At 43.4% G+C, this 21,888-nt stretch overlaps 1 protein-coding gene across 1 annotated transcript in view; it reads left to right on the top strand.

The window, feature by feature from the left end:
• Positions 1 to 21,888, top strand: part of LOC124775654 (cilia- and flagella-associated protein 251-like) — a 35,161-nt gene that overhangs the window by 8,108 nt on the left and 5,165 nt on the right. Inside the window, exon 2 of the mRNA XM_047250482.1 lies at positions 16,576 to 16,769. Coding sequence (XP_047106438.1) covers positions 16,576 to 16,769 — 194 coding nt within the window. The remainder of the gene's footprint in view (positions 1 to 16,575; positions 16,770 to 21,888) is intronic.

Here is a 21,888-nt window from a genome sequence, read left to right as displayed (position 1 = left end):
ATTTTCTTCCCATCCATTTACATATAGGGCATGGGAAGATTGTTTGAATGCCTCTGTGCATGCAATAATCATTCTAATCTTATCCTCACGATCCCTATGTGAGTGACACGGAGGGGATTGTAGGATATTCCTAGAGTCATCATTTAAAGCCGATTCTTGTAACTTTGTTAATAAACTTTCTTGGGTTAGTTTACGTCTATGTTCAAGAATCTGTCAGTTCAGTCCCTTCAGTACGTTGAAGGGGATCACTATCAGCCATGGTGGGACACTAAGTGGGATCAGCAGCAATGAGTGAAAATCTGTTCCAGACTGGGTTTTGAACCCGGGATCTCCTGGTTTCTAGACGTGCAGTAACCGCTGTGCCATCTGGGACACAGTGTGATCACAAATGCATGGACTATCTCTGTACGCCTCATGGCTGATCCCCACGTTGATTAAGCACCGTCTGTTCAGTCCCTTTCCTTCAATATATATCTTACACTTTCCCATGTGTCAAACAAACCTTTGGTTTCTTGCTGGCCATCTTTGCATACGTTCAGTATCCCTGTTAGTCCTATTTGGTACAGGTCCAACACACTTCAGCAATATTCTAGAACTGGCCGCACAAGTGATTTGTAAGCTATCTTCTTTGTATGTTGATTGCTCTTCTCCAGTATTCTACAAATAAACCAAAGCCTACCACCTGCTTTACCCACAATTTAGCACATGTGATCATTTCATTTCATATCCCTACAAAGTGCTGCACGCTGATATTTGTAAGAGTTGGCCGATTCAAATAGTGACTCAGTGATATTATAGTCATATAATCCTACGTGTTTTCGTTCTGTGAAGTGCACAGTTAGCTTCTTCATATCACACTGAATATTTGTCAGCCATCAGGTTGGAGGTCTTTCTCTGCCTCTCCTACCTGTAACAATGGAAAGACACTTTCCTACAAGATCTTCACGTATTTGTGTTACTGTATATAGAAACTTAGTTTATCAAATTAACAGATAATGTAGTTGCAGTTCCTTTGGATGTTCCATTTTGTTTTTCATACTACGTACTTCACCCAGTGGTGGGGTATGGTTGATGCTGCACCTGTTGCTGGAATGAAGGTTTGTTGGTATAGGCCATTGTAATGTAGTTACATATGATTTTCAAGAAAAGTAAAAGTACTTTAGATAAACATGGAATTCATAGCAATGGATGTCTCATCCTAGTTTCACTCTTTTTAAATATGACTTTTTGTAGCAGCCAATCGAATATTTTTTAAAATTTTTGTCCTTGTATATTTGTAGGAAACTTTATGGGCATTGAAATGTTTAGTTTATAGTAGAGTATTAAAATTAAGGATGCCTTTGTTTTCTTCAGTTAACAGGTAGAAATGTTGTTGTTTAGTTGTGTTTAACTGTTTCCAACAATTGTTTAAGTGTTGAATGCATCACAGCGCCTTTGAGATTTATTCATACTCGTCCAGTTGCAATGGTGATGCTTCACCTTGCGAAGAGGAGTTCAGAATGCTGCATTCCAAACCAATTGAAGGTCATTTTTTGTTTCTGAGCTCTGATCCAGTTTGGATGTTCCATGTTCTGTTTTGTTCTGTCTATGAATGTGCTGCAGAGGTCACATATTAGGGGTTTGAATTTACTTTTTGAAAGTTCCAGTAAAACCTACAGTTTTGAGCAATGATTACCAGACCATCAATAACGATTTAAGTACCTCATGGTAATGCTCTGGTTGGCTGACCTGATTGTTTCACTGAGTTCAGACCACTCTCATGACAACAGTTGCTTGTTTCTTCCACACAACTGCCACTGTCAGTTGAGAATACTATGTTGGTCTCATAGCTGAGTGTATATGCAAGAGGTTGTGGGTGGTATATTTTTCATGTTTATATCAGACATTTGGTAATGTAGATAGGCCTAGTTTGATTTATACATTGATACTAAACTAGTTTTGTTTTAATGATGGCATGTTCAAGTAAAAAATCAAAAAACTTATTACTTTCATTTGGAATGGGAAACTGATTACTTCTGTACCCAGTTGAAGGACAAATTGTGTGTTTACTGCGCTGTTCAGTGTTAAAGTGTATCATTTGGGGACCAATGAAATGTCAAATGTCACTTCAAGGCTGTTTACCCAGGGGCTGAAAAGGATTTTCCACTCAATTCTGCCCTAAAGAAAGAAAAGAAAATCCAAAGTTTATGCCCAACAATCAGCTGTTTTAAACCGTTAGACAAGAATAAAGCAGCAAATGAGGCATCTTTCTGAGTTTTGAAAATTAGTACACGGAACAAGAAACCTGCGAAGATGGAGATTCTGTCAAAACTGCCATGTTAGAAGCCACAGATTCATTATTTAATAGTTCCAAAAATAAAACTGCGATAATATCCGCTATGAAATCTGTACAGCTTTTTGAAACTACGGTAATGAGGAGGGTTGTGGTTATGAGTTTTGATGTTACTTCACAACTTAAAACTGACTTTGATTGCTGCAGCTATTTTTCCCTAAAATTTGTTGAATCAACTGATACTTGATACAGCTAAGTTGAACATTTTTTGTAAGAATGGCTTTTGTTAAATTCAAAATAAGGAGGAGCTGGTAAAGATTATACCACAAACAGGATGTGCTACAGGACAAGACATATTTCTTATAAATTCTGATAATATTCCTGTAAACAACTTGGTGAACATGGCAACTGATGGAGCTTCTGCTATGGTAGGTGGAGAGAAGGGATTCATAGCCTCATGTAGTAAAGACAGCAGCTTTCTGAAATTTCTATCTTACAATTGTATAATACATCAGCATCACTGTGTGGATAGTTTTTAAGTATGATCAACTGTAAAAGCAGTGAACAAAGCTAGAACATATGCAATGCAGAGATGCTTGTTCGAAGCACTGACTGGTGACTAGATTGTTACTATAGTGATCTCCAACTTCATACAGTAGTTCATTGTCTTAGTAGAGGCAGAGTTTTACGTTTTGAGTTGCTTCCTGAGGTAGTAGAATTTTTGAAAGTAAGAGGCGAATCCTTCTGTGAACTAGAAGATCCAATTGGGATGCAGGATTTTGCTTTGCTTTTCTTGCAGACATCACCGGAAAGTTAAATATCCTTAACTTGCAGCTTCAAGATAAGGATAAAGACATTGGTGGAACAATTGTAGGTATTGCTCTATTTTGAAGAAAGCTGAAACTGTGGAGGAAAAAATCTCATCCAAGATAAGTACACACACTTCACCTGCTTGAAACAAACCCTTGAAAAGTAAGGCTCTTCACTGCCTTCTTACAATGCCAAACAATTCGATGAAATTATTTAAGATTTGAGTATTCAATTTGATTAACGCTTCCAAGATTTCAAAAGCATTTCAATTGTTGCATGGTTTGTGATTGCCTTTAGATTTCTCTGCATGTGTTGTGGAGCATTTTGTTTTTCACTAAGACAGTGTTACAGTGGACTTGGAACTGACTGATTTTTAAAATGGTTTATGATTAAATTTATTTTCTTCAAGCCCAGAAAATATTTGGGCTCTTGTTCCTAAAGAAAAATACCCAATTTTGCTCCAGGTTGGTTTCAAAGTGAAGGCAGTGATCAGCTCTACCAATCTGAGGTTTCTTCATCCAGTAGGCCTATGAAATTTATAAAAAACAGGCACAGGGACAGACTGACTGATGAACACTTGGGCAGCTGTATTTGAATAACAACCACTACCTAATCTCCCAAAATTTAAAAAAAAAAAAAAAAAAATTGGTAACGGAAAGAGTGCCATCCTTCTCATTAAAGACAATAATTCTGACAAAAATCTATTCTTACATTTGTAGTCTAGTACTAGCTGCTCTTCAATCTCTTTCTGATGTACTACAGAATTTTCATTTGTTCCTTACACACAGTTTAATTAAAATTCATTTCATATTTGCTAGAAATGTAAGTTTACAGGCAATAAGCAAATGTAAGATTTTTTAAAGGAATTTTTATTTCTGTCCTAATTTCTTTTGGTAGCTCACAGTATGATCTAAAATTGCTATGGTAACTTACAGTCTTCATAAGTTTGGTGGCCATGAGTTTCAAGTTAAATGTAACCAGATGTTGGAGAGGCATGATTCGTGTATTTCATAGAAACTTGGAGCTGGTTAGGAATAAATACATTAGCATATTATTCATGATATCAAGGTCAGGGTGCTTGAAGCTGTTGGCACTCAACGAAATTACGTGTCCTCCCACCCCCATAAAAACATGCACGTGTTGTATACAGTTCATACCAGTCTCAACATAAAAAGCAAAATACAGTAGAAATATGTTAAAATGTGAGTTTCAGTTCAATATTAGTGTAATAGTTGATATACTATTAACACTTCTAGACATGGCAGCATACTTGAAGTCACCAGAAGCAGCCCATGTGCGCAAGATGTTGTACTTGTTGACTTACCTATATGGTCAGCCAAGAAGCCCTTTTTTTATTGCAGTCACTTTATGGGGATACCTCAAAGCCAGTATGATATGTTTCCCTCCAGCAGAAATAGTTGAAGGTGAGGTGTGTTTGTGTAAAATATTTACAGCTGGTACTTTATATGTTGCCTCTCTGCATTGTCAGACACAGCTTTGAATAGCTTATCTAGTATTTCATTTCAGGAGTGCCTCATTGAGCTTTTAAGCAGCAGTTGATAACAGCTTGATCTCTTGTTGTGACATAATATCGTGTAGGGCCCCCACGAGCACATAGAAATGCAGCAGTATGACATGGCATGGACTTGACTAATGTCTGAAGTAGTGCTGGAGGGAACTGACACCATGAATCTTGTAGAGCTGTCCATAAATCCATAAGAGTATGAGGAGGTGGAGATCTCTTCTGAACAGCATATTCAAGGCATCCCAGATATCCTCAAAATATTCATATGTGGGGAGTTTGGTGACCAGTGGAAGTGTTTAAACACAGAAGAATGTTCCTGGAGCCAGTCTGTAGCAATTCTGGCAGTGTGGGGTGTCGCATTGGCCTGCTGGAATTGCCCAAGTCTGTTGGAATGCAGAATGGACATGAATGGATGCATGTGATCGAACAGGATGCTTACGTACATTTCACCTGCCAGTCATATCTAGACATATCAGGGGTCCCATATCACTCTAACTGCACATGCCCCACACCGTTACAGAGCCTCCACCAGCTTGAACAGTCCCCCGCTGACATGCAGAGTCCATTGATTTGTAAGGTTGTCTCCATACCTATACACATCCATCCATTAGATAAGATTTGAAATGAGACTCGTCTGACCAGGCAACATGTTTCCAATCAACAACAGTCGAATGTCGATGCTGACGGGCCCAGGAGAGGCATAAAGTTTAGTGTTATGCAGTCATCAAGGGTACATGAGTGGGCCTTCAGCTCCGAGAGCCCATACTGATGGTTTTTTTGTTGAATGGTTCACACACTCAGAGCCCATACCCATGGTGTTTCTCTGAATGGTTCACATACTGACACTTGTTGATGTTGCAGCATTGATGTACAGCAATTTGTGGAAGGGTTGCACTGCTATCATGTTGAACGATTCTCTTCAGTTGTCGTTGGTCCCATTCTTGCAGAATCTTTTCTGTCCGCAGCGATGTCCGAGATTTGTTGTTTTACTGTATTCCTGAAATTCATGGTACACTCGTGAAATGGTCATATGGGAAAATTCCCTCTTCATCGCTACCTCGGAGATGCTGTGTCCCATCGCTTGTGCGATGACTATAACACCACATTCAAACTCGCTTAAATGTTGGTAATCTGTCATTGTAGGAGCAGTAACCAATCTATCAATTGCACCAAACCTTTGTTCTCTTACATAGGCATTGCCGACCACAGCACCGTATTCTGCCTGTTTACATATCTCTGTATTTGAATATGCATGCCCATACCAGTTTCTCTAGCACTTCAGTGTATTATTGTCATAGGTGCAGGGTGACTCATTTGCCTTGATGAAGAGAGTGGTACTCAATATGGATTTCACTCAGCCCCCTACAAACCTGAAGTAATACATATATCTAGCTGTATAAGACTTGTGTCCAGACCTGACATGAAACAGAAGCCATGTGTAACCCATATATGGCCTTATTAAGGCATAGTATAATCCTATATAGTCCAGTCTCTGCACCAAATCCCACATTATCTTTATGGAATTTTCATAGTTAACAGCAGCATTTACAGGGTGTTTCAAAAATGACCGGTATATTTGAAACGGCAATAAAAACTAAACGAGCAGCGATAGAAATACACCGTTTGTTGCAATATGCTTGGGACAACAGTACATTTTCAGGCGGACAAACTTTCGAAATTACAGTAGTTACAATTTTCAACAACAGACGGCGCTGCAAGTGATGTGAAAGATATAGAAGACAACGCAGTCTGTGTTGCGCCATTCTGTACGTAGTCTTTCTGCTGTAAGTGTGTGCTGTTCACAATGTGCAAGTGTGCTGTAGACAACATGGTTTATTCCTTAGAACAGAGGATTTTTCTGGTGTTGGAATTCCACCACCTAGAACACAGTGTTGTTGCAACAAGACGAAGTTTTCAACGGAGGTTTAATATAACCAAAGGACCGAAAAGCGATACAATAAAGGATCTGTTTGAAAAATTTCAACGGACTGGGAACGTGACGGATGAACGTGCTGGAAAGGTAGGGCGACCGCATACGGCAACCACAGAGGGCAACGCGCAGCTAGTGCAGCAGGTGATCCAACAGTGGCCTCGGGTTTCCTTTCGCCGTGTTGCAGCTGCGGTCCAAATGACGCCAACGTCCACGTATCATCTCATGCGCCATAGTTTACACCTCTATCCATACAAAATTCAAATGCGGCAACCCCTCAGTGCCGCTACCATTGCTGCACGAGAGACATTCGCTAACGATATAGTGCACAGGATTGATGACGGCGATATGCATGTGGGCAGCATTTGGTTTACTGACGAAGCTTATTTTTACCTGGACGGCTTCGTCAGTAAACAGAACTGGCGCATATGGGGAACCGAAAAGCCCCATGTTGCAGTCCCATCGTCCCTGCATCCTCAAAAAGTACTGGCCTGGGCCGCCATTTCTTCCAAAGGAATCATTGGCCCATTTTTCAGATCCGAAACTATTACTGCATCACGCTATCTGGACCTTCTTCGTGAATTTGTGGCGGTACAAACTGCCTTAGACGACACTTGGAACACCTCGTGGTTTTATGCAAGATGGTGCCCGGCCACATCGCACGGCCGACGTCTTTAATTTCCTGAATGAATATTTCGATGATCGTGTGATTGCTTTGGGCTATCCGAAACATACAGGAGGCGGCGTGGATTGGCCTCCCTATTCGCCAGACATGAACCCCTGTGACTTCTTTCTGTGGGGACACTTGAAAGACCAGGTGTACCGCCAGAATCCAGAAACAATTGAACAGCTGAAGCAGTACATCTCATCTGCATGTGAAGCCATTCCGCCAGACACGTTGTCAAAGGTTTCGGGTAATTTCATTCAGAGACAACGCCATATTATTGCTACGCATGGTGGATATGTGGAAAATATTGTACTATAGTGTTTCCCAGACCGCAGCGCCATCTGTTGTTGAAAATTGTAACTACTGTAATTTCGAAAGTTTGTCTGCCTGAAAATGTACTGTTATCCCAAGCATATTGCAACAAACGGTGTATTTCTATCGCTGCTCGTTTAGTTTTTATTGCCGTTTCAAATATACCGGTCATTTTTGAAACACCCTGTATGATAGCTACTCCCTACTGCTGTCGCAGGTAGTTTTATGGCCCAAGCTTCTGTGTCACCGAGAGAAAGACTCTGTATCTTGTCACAAAACTTTATAGGCAATAAATATAAATCATACAGATTGTGGACGAAAACATGGAAACACCAAAAACACATGATGTTACAATGCCTAAAACAGCGTAGGAAAACAGTTGGCATTCGAAACAGCTTCCAGTTGTCTCAGAACGGATAAGTACAAGTCCTGTGTGGTTCTCAAGAGAATCTTACACCATTCTTTGTGCAAAATAGTGGTAAGTTTAGATAATGATGATGGAGGTGGATAGGGATCTCACACCCTTCTCACCAAAGAAGACCACGAAGTTACAGTAATATTGTTGGCCAGGGGAGAAGCAGTTCATCCTCATGCTGACAAAACCTGTCCTGTACATAGCGAGTTGTCTTGTAACACAGCGTTGCCATTGGGGAACAAACTGTATGAAGGGATGTACATGATCAGCCTAACTGGTCGGGCCCCCCTGCGGGTCCGGTGTAAGAATAGGCCCGAGGTATTCCTGCCTGTCATAAGAGGTGACTAAAAGGAGTTTCAACCGTTCTGGCCTTCCATGTGATGGTCCCCCTTGGGGTTTGAGCTCCATTTTTCAAAATTCTACAGAAGTATGAGCCGTTTGGGGAAGGACGCCTTACGTGGTGTACCACTGGTCCTCAGTGCACTAAGACCTTGGCACTCAGCATTGTAACGGCGTTGTCACCATACCCACTATTCCTCAAATTGGGCCTAAACGCCTGATGGGTTGTACAAGTTACACCCATAGTGCGTCCGCATCTGCACCTACGATCATGATGGACTTTCCATGGCACCCGAAATCCAGCACGGCATTCAGCCCGTTGTGGTGGGGTGGTCATGTACCCTCTAGGTTGTAGCCCTCTGACAACACAGGGATCGTACTGCCGATACCTGAGCTGCACCCTCCCCATGTCGGCCAAGGAGTAGATGCCCGTCTCCTTAGGGCATCAGGACTCCCAGCAATGGTCGTCCTGCCAGGTGGCCCTTGCTGAGGCTGGGAGGTGCCCGTGGGGAGAGCCCCTGGTCGGAGTGGGTGGTATCGGGGCAGACGTTTCGCAGATGAAACGTCAACACGTATCAGGTCGCACTGTGGCCGAGTCTTTCAAAAGGAAAGGTACTGTCTCTGGTTCTGGTTCTCCTGCCCTTTCCCCCTTGGCCACTCCCTGGGAGGAGGGACAGGCCTGCCGGCTTGGGGCGAAGTACTTCCCCCGCTATTTGGTCTGTTCTCGAACCGATGGGGGGTCGTTCGCCACCTCCAAGCCCATGTTCTTTGTTCAGCACATCGAGGACATCTTCGGGGAAATCGAGGCACTCAGTAAGATGCATTCGGGGTCTGTTCTTATAAAGACCATCTCCGCCACACAGTCGGCGGCGCTCCAGGCGTGCGACCGACTAGGGGACATCCCAGTGTCCATTGTCCCGCATCTGGCACTGAATAGGAAGCAGGGGGTTATTTTTCATCGGGACCTCCTGCTGCAATCTGATGAGGAGCTCAGGGCCAACCTGGAGCGCCGAGGCGTGCATTTCGTCCGGCGAGTCCAGCGCGGCCCCAAAGACTGTCGCATTGACACCGGGGCCTTTATCCTCGCCTTCGAGGGGACGTTCTCCCGGAGAAGGTAAAGGTGATGTGCTACCGGTGCGACGTGCGACCTTACATCCCGCCTCCTATGCGCTGTTTTCGGTGTTTGCGCTTTGGGCACATGTCGTCACGGTGTGAGGCTGAGCCCCTTTGTGGCAATTGTGGCCGTCCTCTTCGTGAGGAACATACATGCACCCCACCACCTCGGTGCGTTAATTGTCCTGGCATCCACTCGCCTAGATCCTTAAACTGCCCCGCGTATCAGAAGGAGAAGAAGATTCAAGAACTCAAAACTTTGGATCGTTTCTCTTATTCTGAGGCCAGGAAGAAGTATGACCGCCTCCATCCCGTGCCGTTGACCACTTCGTTTGCCTCAGTCGTGTCCACTCCTTCCATGGTATCCTCACCCCTATCCTGTCCCCCCTCCACCTCCTCCCCCCATCCGGAGTCTCTGCCTCCGCCTCCCAAATCCCTCCCTTCCAAATCCTCCTCCCCCGCGGCCCCCTCTGCCCCAGGGGCCACCCCCCCCCCCTCCCCCCCCGCCGCCTGAGAAGCGATCCTCTTCTTAGGCGTCCATCGGGGAAATGTTCCGGACCCCAGCTTCCGAGGTCTGGCGTTCCAAAACGGACCCCGCGCATGAGGACCTTCTTCGGGGTCCAGCCCACCATCCCTGTGCCTCCTCGGACTTCCAAGAAGGCCTCCAAGAAGTAGTCTCTATCCCCCTCTCCACCACGGCGCGTTTCGTCTGACGCTCCATCCATGAGTCACTGCTCCCGGCCATCCTCAGTTTCGCCGGGACGCTCTGCTACCAGGCGCTCAGCTGGCCTCTCGTCGGCAAATGATGCTGCCCCTCCTACACACCCCGGGACAGCGGCCACAGCTGGCGACGACTCGATGGAACAGGATCCGCCTCCCGCAGGTTGTAGCGTTGTTCCCTTGAAACCTGGCCCTCCGCGGCTGTCGAGGTGACCAGCTCTTCACCCGTCTCGTTCCCTCTTTTTTGACTAGCGATGGCCTTGTTACATTGGAACATAAGAGGTATTCGATCTAATCGAGAGGAATTATAACTGCTCCTCCGCCTGCACTGTCCGCTCGTCCTTGGTCTCCAGGAAACCAAGTTGCGCCCGACTGACTGTATTGCCTTTACCCACTATACCTCGGAGCGGTATGACCTCACCCCTGTGGACGGTATCCCAGCTCATGGTGGGGTCATGTTGCTCGTTCGGGACGATGTCTATTACTGTCCCATCCCATTGACCACCCCACTCCAAGCAATAGCTGTCCGCATTACTCTTTCTGCTTTTACTTTTTCAGTTTGTACCATCTACACTCCATCGTCATCCGCAGTTAGTCGGGCTGACATGATGCACCTGATCGTTCAGCTTCCCCCGCCGTTCTTATTGTTTGGCGACTTCAATGCCAATCATCCCCTTTGGGGCTCTCCTGCATCCTGTCAAAGAGGCTCCCTCTTGGCGGATGTCTTCAACCATCTCAATCTTGTCTGTCTCAATACTGGCGCCCCGACTTTCCTCTCGGACTCTACTCATACCTACTCCCACTTGGACCTCTCGATCTGTTCTACCACTCTTGCCCGTCGGTTCGAGTGGTATGTCCTTTCTGACACCTATTCGAGCGACCATTTCCCCTGTGTCGTTCGTCTCCTGCACCACACCCCATCCCCACGTCCTTCGAGCTGGAACATACCGAAAGGTGACTGGGGACTTCACTCCTCACTGGCGACCTTTCCGGACCACGATTTTCTCAGTTGTGACAGTCAGGTCGAATACCTCACGGCTGTTATCATCAATGCTGCCGAACGTTCCATTCCTCGTACTACCTCTTCTTCACGTCGCGTTTCCATCCCCTGGTGGAATGAGGCTTGTAGAGACGCTATCCGTGCTCGACGACGTGCTTTACGCACCTTTCGCTGCCATCCTATGTTGGCGAATTGTATTGGATACAAAAGACTCAGAGCGCATTGCCGTAGAGTCATCAAAGACAGCAAAAAAGCTTGTTGGGCCTCTTTCACCAGCTCCTTTAACAGTTTTACTCCCTCTTCTGTCGTTTGGGGTAGCCTGCGCCGGCTGTCTGGCATTAAGGCCCACTCCTCGGTACCTGGCCTGACCTCAGGTAATGAGGTCCTTGTTGATCCTGTGTCTGTCTCCAACGCCTTCGGCAAGTTTTTCGCGGAGGTTTCAAGCTCCGCCCATTACCACCCTGCCTTCCTTCCCAGGAAAGAGGCAGAAGAGGCTCGGCGACCTCCCTTCCACTCGCTGAATCTGGAAACTTATAATGCCCCCTTTACTATGCGGGAACTCGAACGTGGGCTTGCACTGTCCCGGTCCTCTGCTCCGGGGCCAGATGCCATTCACGTTCAGATGCTGGCACACCTTTCTCCGGCGGGCAAAAGCTTCCTTCTTCATACCTACAATCGCGTCTGGACCGAAGGTCAGGTCCCCATGCGTTGGCGTGACGCCGTCGTTGTTCCTATACCCAAACCCAGGAAGGATAGACACCTTCCTTCTAGTTACCGCCCCATTTCTCTTACAAGCTGTGTCTGTAAGGTGATGGAGCGCATGGTTAATGCTCGGTTAATCTGGATTCTTGAATCTCGACGGCTACTTACCAATGTCCAATGCGGCTTTCGTCGCCGCCGCTCGGCTGTTGACCACCTTGTGACCTTGGTGACATTCATCATGAACAACACTTTGCGAAGGCCCCAAACGGTAGCCGTGTTCTTCGATTTGGAGAAGGCTTATGATACCTGTTGGAGAGGAGGTATCCTCCGCACTATGCACAGGTGGGGCCTACGTGGTCGCCTGCCCCTTTTTATTGATTCCTTTTTAACGGATCGAAAGTTTAGGGTACGTGTGGGTTCCGTATTGTCCGACGTCTTCCTCCAGGAGAACGGAGTGCCTCAGGGCTCCGTCTTGAGCGTAGCCCTTTTTGCCATCGCGATCAATCCAATTATGGATTGCATTCCACCTAATGTCTCAGGCTCTCTCTTTGTCGATGAATTCGCGATCTACTGCAGTACCCAGAGAACATGCCTCCTGGAGCGCTGCCTTCAGCGTTGTCTAGACAGCCTCTACTCATGGAGCGTGGCAAATGGCTTCCAGTTCTCTGAAGAGAAGACAGTTTGTATCAACTTTTGGTGATATAAAGCGTTCCTTCCGCCATCCTTACATCTTGGTCCCGTTGTTCTCCCATTCGTGGAAATAACTAAGTTTCTAGGGCTCACATTGGACAGGAAGCTTTGTTGGTCTCCGCATGTCTCTTATTTGGCGGCCCATTGTACACGTTCCATTAATGTCCTCAGAGTTCTTAGTGGTTCATCTTGGGGAGCGGATCGCACTGTCCTGCTTCGCTTGTATCAGTCCATCGTCCGATCGAAGCTGGATTATGGGTGCTTCGTCTACTCGGCCATCCCTCTTACACCGTCTCAACTCCATCCACCATCGGGGGTTACGTCTTGTGACCGGAGCCTTCTACACTAGTCCTGTCGAGAGTCTTTTTGCTGAAGCTGCCAAATTACCATTGACCTACCGGCGCGACGTACTGCTGTGTCGGTATGCCTGCCGGCTGTTGTCAATGCCCGACCATCCCTCTTATCAGTCCTTCTTCACTGATTCTCTCGACCGTCAGTACGGGTTGTATGTGTCTGCCCTGCTGCCCCCCGGAGTCCGCTTCCGTTGCTTGCTTCGACAATTGGATTTTGCTCTCCCTACCACCTTCAGAGAGGGTGAGAGCCCAACACCACCTTGGCTCCAGGCTCCGGTTCATATTTATCTCGACCTCAGCTCACTCTCGAAGGAGGGTACTCCGGCTGCAGTGTATTGCTCACGGTTTGTCGAACTTCGTGCTCGACTTGCCCGTCACACCTTTATTTACACCGATGGCTCCAAAACTGACGATGGTGTCGGCTGTGCCTTTGTCGTCGGGGCCGCCACCTTTAAATACCGGCTCCTCGACCAATGTTCCAGCTTTACGGCCGAGCTTTTTGCTCTCCATCAGGCTGTTCAGTATGCCCGCCGCCACCGCCATTCATCATATGTACTCTGCTCTGACTCACTCAGTGCTCTTCAGAGCCTTGGAGCTCCCTATCCGGTCCATCCCTTGGTTCAACAGATCCAGCAGTCCCTCCATTCTTTCGCTGATAATGGTTCTCCTGTCAGCTTTCTGTGGGTTCCCGGACATGTAGGAGTGCCTGGGAATGAGGCTGCAGATGCTGCAGCCAAGGCTGCAGTCCTCCTACCTCGGCCAGCTTCCCATTGTGTCCCGTCATCTGACGTTTGTGGGGTTGTTTGCAAGAGGCTTGTGTTGTTGTTGTGGTGGGATGCTTGGTCATCCCTCCAAGGAAACAAGCTCCGGGCAGTAAAACCACTCCCAACTGCTTGGACAACCTCCTCTCGACCATCTCGGCGAGAAGAGGTCCTTCTGACCAGGTTGCGGATTGGGCATTGCCAGTTTAGCCACCGCTACCTGCTCTCCGGTGACCCAGCCCCGCAGTGCCCATGTGGTCAAGCACTAACAGTGCGCCATGTTTTATTGTCATGTCCCCGCTTCAGTCAATCTCGTGTTGTCCTGTCCCTGCCATCTACTTTACCGGATATTTTAGCTGATGACGCTCGAGCAGCTGCTCGTGTTCTGCGTTTTATAACTTTGACTGGCTTGTGCAAAGACATCTAACTTTTTTACTTATTTTATCTGCATCTTTGTCAGGACTTTCTGGTGTCCCCCCCCCCCCCCCTCCCCTTGAGCTTTACTAGATTCCATGTGCTCTAACAACTGTGACTGGGCACTAATGACCTCAGTAGTTGAGCGCCCTTACACCTCACAAAAAAAAAAAAAAACAAAAAAAAAACTAACTGGTCCGTGGGTCAAATGGTCACTGGTGGTACACACACTGACACCTTCTGGTCTAGGAAGCATGCATAAGCTGTGACATCTGCTGATATAACCCTTTTGAGCTTAGGCCACTTGGTATACCACTGCTCTGAGAGGATTTGCTGGTGTGTACAGCATAGAGCCTTTATACAAAATTTATCATTTTCTAATTGACAATAGCCTCAGAGATGCTATGGTTCATAACCAAAAGTTCCTGTCAACCAAAACGCTAAGCACACATTTGTTTATTTAGAGCATAATTTTATCACTGGTACATTTCTGTTTGGCACTTGGAGGTGGGGGGGAAGCAAAGCTGTATCTCCTTCTCAGGTTTTGTATTTTTGCTAGTTTCCTTCGTGGGCACCAGATAGTAAGCACACTTGTATCTCCTGTTGCCCCAGTCTGAAGACATTTGAAAAACACAGTCCTTTCCACAAAACATCCTACAATTTAGTCAGTCAGTAGAATCCTTACGAAAGCTTGCGGGTTATCTTGGACAAAAAATTTTTTTGGCTACTGCATCTGAATTATTGATTTATGTGTTCTCTCTTTTGTATGCTAGACCAAACACACAGAATTACCTGGAGGGTTCCACATTGGTATAGATAGTTATGTTATGGTTTGGAATCACATGGGAAATGTATTATACAGACAATGGAGGAATTTCAACAATATAGAAAAAGACTGATTGCTACTTACTGTAAAGATGACACATTACATTGCAGACAGACACAATCAAGTCACTCACACAAAGAATTTGGCCACAGCCTTCTTCAGCAAAAGAAAAACACATTCCATTCACACACACAAGCAGGCACACCTCGCGCACACATAACTGCCATCTCTGGCAGCTCAGGCCAGAACGCTGCACCTGTTGGCATTGTAGTCCGTGCACACAATGCCAGCGGGCATTCCTCCTTCGCACCACCCATACACTACTATCTCTTTCCCTTCCCCACCCTCCTCCAGATTGCTACTTCCATCCCACGTAATAGTTGCTTTCTGGTCTGAGCTGCAGGAGTTGGCAGTCACGCGTGTGTGAGGTGAGCTGCCTGTGTGCATGAATTGTATGTTTTTCTCTTTTGCTGATTAAGGCTGTGGGCTGTGGGCTGATAACCCACACCACCAAAAAACACATACCACAGAAACTAAAAGGAGAAACAGCCGGATGGATCTTAAGGATAAGACCTTTGGCCTGAAAAGGGAAAGCCATATTGGTTTTGGAATGTAAGGACATTGAGAGAGGCAGGGAGGCTAAGACAGGTCGAAAAAGAGATGGGGAACTATCAACTAGATACATTGGGACTAAGTGAAATAAGGTGGCCAGAATCTGTGGAATTCCAAACACAAAATGGTGGAGTGTTGCTGTATGTGGGTCAGACTGGTAAGGACGCGATGCTTAGGAATGGTGTAGGGCTCTTACATTTAAATGCAGCAAAAGGAGCTTACTGGAGTGGAAACCAGTCCCAGAATGGATAATAACCGTACTCTTTAAAACAAATGTGCAGTATGTCACCGTAATTCAATGCTATGCACCTACTGAAATAGCTAAAGGAGAATTAAAAGATGCATTTTATACAGAGCTTAATGGAGTCCTTAGACAAATAAAATTTTAGGGACATAAAAATTTTAATGGGTGACTTGAACGTAAAAGTTGGTTCAGAAAATGAAGGGCTGGGTGTGGGGATCAGGAATGTAAATGGTGAACAGTTGATAGATATGTGCGCTGAATGTTACCTAGTCATTGGAGGCAGATTGTTTCCACATCGTAACTGCCATAGGATAACATGGGTTTCTCCAGACCATGTTACTGAAAATCAAATAGGCCACATAGTCATAAGCCGCAAGTTCCAACACTCTTTGTTAGAAGAGGAGCAGACGTTGGAAGTGACCACCACCTAGTTTTCACAGAATTCAGAATGAAGATAGTGGCAAATAGAACCAAGCTCAATCACAGATGCAAGAAAATAGATGTGGCAAGATTGAAAGACCAACAGATCAAAACATTTGCCCTTGAACTACAAAACAGATTCCAGGTCCTCTCTGAAGAAAACATTATGGAAGAGGGCATTGAAATATGTTGGCAGAAAATCAGACAGTTATTTAGATGTGGAAGAAAAAATCTTAGGATTCAAGGCACATCAAAGGAAGGAATGGATTTCCAATGCTACATGGAATGAAATCAGCCACAGGAATGAACTAAAACTTAAGTTAAATCTCTGTAAGACAAGAGCGCAGAAGAGCGAAGTGCATAAAGGATACACAGAGGCAAACAAAAAAGTGAAAATATGGCTACGTCGAGATAAAAGGAAATCGATAAATGAGCAAGCAAAATGAGCAGATGAGGCAGCAAGACAAGGAAATATGAAAGAGCTCTACAATATAACCAAACGGTTGTCAATGAAGAACTTCAGACATGAAGGACCAGTTAAGAACAAGGATGGGGTGACGCTTACAGCTCAACAGGCACAGCTACAGAGATGGGAGAAACACTTCAAGGAACTGTTAAATTGTGAAGACAACCAGGAGGAACAGGTAAGAGATGTTCCAGAGGAAGTTCAAGAAGATCAAGATATAAATTTGCAGTGCCCCACAATGGACGAAATTAGGATTGCCTTGAAAACACTAATACAAAGGCTCCAGGCCTAGACAACATAGCACCGGAGCTCTTAAAAGCCGATATTGAAAGTTCTGTTAAAATGCTCTATCCCTTGCTGATGCATATTTGGCTTGAAGAGAAATCTCCAAAGGAGTAGAAAAACGGTTTGGTGATAAAGCTCCCAAAAAAGGGAAATTTGTCATACTGTAACAACTGGTGTGGTATTACATTGTTGTCAGTGCCCGGTAACGTCCTCACCAGAATTATTTCAAACAGAATTAAAGAATCCCTTGAAAAGTGACTGCATGAAGAACAGGACGGTTTTAGGGCACAACACAGTTGTGTTGATCCTATTAACACTCTTAGGATCATTTTAGAGCAAAGCAAAGAATTCAAAGCAACAATGTGCCTGGCATTCATTGATTTTCAAAAGACCTTCGATTCCATGAAACATAAGGTGCTCTGGCAGGTGTTTCAGAAGTATGGCATACCACAGAAGATCTTAGACATCATAAAAGATCTATATGATGGCTACAAATGTTGCGTACTCCACAAGGGAAATATGACAGAGCCCATAAAAGTAACAACTGGAGTCTGGCAGGGTTGCATTTTATCATCAACACTTTCTACTTGTTCTAGACTCAGTTATGAGAAGAGTGACAGCAGGCAGGAGATGAGGAATCCAGTGGGGGATCCATGAATGTCTGGAGGATTTGGATTTTGCAGATGACATAGTTTTATTAGCTCAAAGGCTGACTGATATGTAAGCTAATTTAAACTTGCTGAAAGAAGAAGCAGAGACTGCTGGCCTCAAGATAAATACAGACAAAGCAAAGGAAATGAGAGTAAATTCAGGGAACGTGGAGGTTACTCTTAATAGGTGAGCAGCAGGTGGAAACTGTCTACTCATTCCTGTATCTTGGTAGTATAGTGGTGGAAGATGGTGGAGCTGGAGATGACATGAAAAACCGCATTAAAAAGGCAAATGCTGCCTTCATACAATTGTATCCAATATGGAAAAATAAAAATATCACTTACAAAACAAAAATCTGTATTTTTAATACAAATGTGAAGGCTGTCCTTCTGTACGCCAGTGAAAACTGGAAAATGGATAAAAAGATAACATCCCAGTTACAAATCTTCATAAATAGATGTCTTTGACGCATCATGAATATCTGGTGGCCAGAAAACATATGCAATAGAACTCTGGCGAATAACAAACCAGATACCTATAGAAGACCATATATGAGAGAGAAAGTGGGGTTGGTTGGGGCACACCTTGAGAAAACCAGATGGAGCTATGGAAAAACCATTGGAATGGAGTCCCCAGGGAACAAGGAAGAGAGGAAGACCAAGGAGCACATGGAAGAGGACAGTGGAAGGGGAAGCAAAAAGAGTTGGCAAGACCTGGGCAGAATTGAGGCAAATAGCCAAAGACAGAGACGGATAGTGAGTTCTCCTGCATGCCCTATGCATCCATATGGGTGAAAGGAATTAGGTCAAGTTTAAATGTCATTGACTGGTTTTCTTCTACTTTTTTAGATAGTTCTAGATGGATCTGTTTGGACCCTGAAGAAGTATGGGGAATGTTCTCGTTTTGAGAATATGTAGTACCCTTAGATATACAGCACCTGTAAAATTCTCAGAATTTTCAAGATTGGTGTTTTACAGACAACAGAATTATAAAACATTTATAACTTTGCACAGAGCATAATTTAATAATTACAAAAGTTTTGTTTAAGAATCATGTGGGTTGTTGTATATGTAGAAGACACCTGGAGATATTGAAAGGTTTCATATATTGTGTGTAATGGTATGACAGAAATTTTAAAACCGATTTTTAAAGTGTGAAATGTTTCTAGGGGCAGATGTGGAGATCCTAGATAAATTGAAAGAACTAAAGGTTGTTGAGAATTTCAAAGGAAGCATTACACAATCATTGATGAGAACAAGGAAAAGAAAGCAACAGAAGATGAGTAACTAGCTTTGAGAGATTGAATTTTGAAATTAGTAGAGGAATCAAGTCAAAAAGAAAAGACCTCCTAGAAATACTAGGGTAACACATGAGATACTCAGTTTAATTGCAAAATATAGAAAATAGAAAAATGCTTTAAATAAAGGAAGTAGAAGGAAATATAGGTATCTAAAAATGAAGAAATTGCTAAATGGCGAAGCATGAGTCACTAGAGAATAAATCCGAAGCTTTAGAGGCACACATAACTGTTCGAAAGATCAATGTCATCTATAGGAAAATTAAAGAATCCTATGGTGGAAAGAGTAGCTCCAGTATGAATATTAAGAGCTAAGGTGGCAACCTATTACATACCAAAGAAGGGAAGCCTGAAAGGTGGAAGGAATACACCGCTAGTTCAAAAAGTTTTAAGAAAGGTTAAGATGCTAATTTTAATGGTTCAGGTGTTGTACATAGTGCCCCCCCCCCTTACCACCCCCATCTGAGTACAGTGCATAGAACATTCATTCAACCATGCGAAACTGTCAGAAAAGTCCTTCTTTAGGATGTTCTTCAGTTTGTGTGTCACATTGGCTTGAATGTCAGTTACATTACCAAAGTATTGATTCTTTATATGAATTTCCATACTGTGTCACTTTGTGGTAGGTTTGTATTGATAACACCAAATATTGTCATCACTTGACAGTTTTTTGCAGAAAACAAAGGTCCACAGTTTGCATTTCAATTAAGTCGCACTGTACATCCATGCATTGTGCTTTTTGTCCAGGAGATGAGGTCTGTGGGATGAAATTTGCACGGTTTTCTCTTCTTCAAAACATCCTGGGAAAGATGTTGCTCCATTGCATCTTGTGACACAAAAGTGTTGACACACTACAGCCACTGCTTGACACTGCCTACTCACAAATGACTGGTCAGCTGTACATCTGTTGTTTACGGTTGTTAGTTCTGACTGCCCATGCGGTTACTTTGCTGACATTACTAGTGTATATATTGTTAGGTTAATGGCATTTTTTGCTAAAAACTGTATCATAAACTGTATGTAGTTTGTGTTACAGAGGAGAAAATCTACAGTGTCAGCTGCATTTGAATTTATTAATATAATCTCAGCAGTGCTAGATCAAGGCCAAATTCCTATTGGTGTTTTGTTTGACTTACCTAAGGCTTTGATCTTGTTAACTACCCAATTTTAATAACGAAGCTACACTACTGTGGAATTCGAGGAACAGTTCTCAGTATCATAAAGGCATTTGAAAATAAGCAGTGGAGGTGTCATGCAGACAAGGGAAGCACCTGTCAGAACTAGGTCACATAGAGCATGGTGTGCTACAGGGTAGTCTTCCATGGGCCTTCCTTACCTTCTAACACAGAAAATGAAATGACAATATTTGAAAAGGATAGATTGCTGCTTACCCTATAGCAAAGATGCTGAGTTGCAGACTCAGTCTATGCTTTTTTATAGTATTGTCATCATTCCACCCTGGATTTTCCATTGTTAGAAAATGAAATGACACTCTTTGCAGGTGACAACAAACATAATCATAAGACTGAGCTTACAGGAGGCTGTAACTAAAAGTAATCACTCACTGGCTTGAAGTGAACAGGCTACTTCTCAGTTACTAGAAAACTAATACAATGCTGTTTAGAAACAACAGAAGAAAAAAATGAATTGACTAAATTGCAAGTGCTAGATGTAAGAGTAGTTGAAAGTACAAAATTTTTAGGGATCACTGTAGACAGTTGTTTAGGATGGGAAGATTGTATTGCCAACGTAAGCAATAAACTGAGTTGAGCTACTTTTGCTCTCAAACAAATTAAGCTGCTAATAACTGGAGATAATCTACACATGGTGTGTTTCTCTTACTTCGATGCTATAATGACCCATGGTACAGAAATCTGGGACCACTTGACAGATACAATTGAAATATTCAACCAACAAAAGAGAGCAGTCAGAATAATAGGAAACAAAAGAACAAGAGGCAGTTGCAAACCTCTGTGAGAAAAATATAAGATTCTAAATTTCTACAGTTTGTACACATATGAAATCCTGCTCTTTGCTTGGGATCATAAAGCTAAATTCAACAAAAATGAAGCTGTACACCACCACTCACCACCACTGCTCTAGAAACTGCATAGAATTAAGAATTTCGCAGAAAAATACAACTCAACATGAGAGGAGCAGTGGTTATGTGGCAATAAAGTTGTAAAACTGTTTACCACCACTCATCACTAATACCAAATTGAAGGTTAAGTTGAAACATTTGAACAAACAGCTGTTATTAGAAATGCCTTTATATTCAGTCAGTGAATTTCATCCACATGAAACTGAAGTAAACATGCAGAGTATTTTAAAAAAAATGTACATAAGAAGAGAGAAAAGGGAAAGTAAAATGATGTAAATTCTTAGCAGCATTTTTGTATCTAAATATTGTAACTTTGGTTCAGTGTTACTGTTTTTAATTTTTTTATTAATGTAAACATAAATGGATAGAATATGTATGCCATGTATGACCGGTTTGTGCCGTATATATAAAATTATGTAACCATGGTATAGAATTATTGCAATTAAATTTTCTTTCATTTATGCACGTAGAATATGTATATCTCATAAAGTCTGTTTGGGTTACTGTATCTGTAATTACATAACTATTACAGTAACTTACAGAAGTGTTGTGGCTGAAATCTATTAGTCATGTAAGCAAATCTGCAGTCTGAATCAGTAAAAGTAATGTATTTTAATGTAAAACTGGATAATAAATATGTACTTGGACATGCTCCATAGATGTACATCCTAAATTGCTTAATAAATAAATAAAAATGAAATCAGTCTTTCAACTTTTTCCATGGATATTTTATGCGGATTGTATAATGGATATAAACTTGAAGATAAAATTGTTGAAAGTAAATAAGTGAATGAACATGAGATGGGTGATGTGATACTATAAAAAGAATTTGCCATGGTACTGAAATATTTAAGTCAAAATGAGGCACCTGGAGTAGATGATAGGCCTCATAATTATTGAGATTCTTGGGAAAATATACCATGACAGATCTCTTCCACTTTCTGTGCAAAACGTGAGAGATCC

Source organism: Schistocerca piceifrons, chromosome 2 (genome assembly GCF_021461385.2).
Source record: "Schistocerca piceifrons isolate TAMUIC-IGC-003096 chromosome 2, iqSchPice1.1, whole genome shotgun sequence".
Taxonomy (NCBI): Eukaryota; Metazoa; Arthropoda; class Insecta; order Orthoptera; family Acrididae; genus Schistocerca; species Schistocerca piceifrons.
Note: the sequence above shows the minus strand (reverse complement) of the source record. Positions and strands in the feature narration are given on the sequence as shown.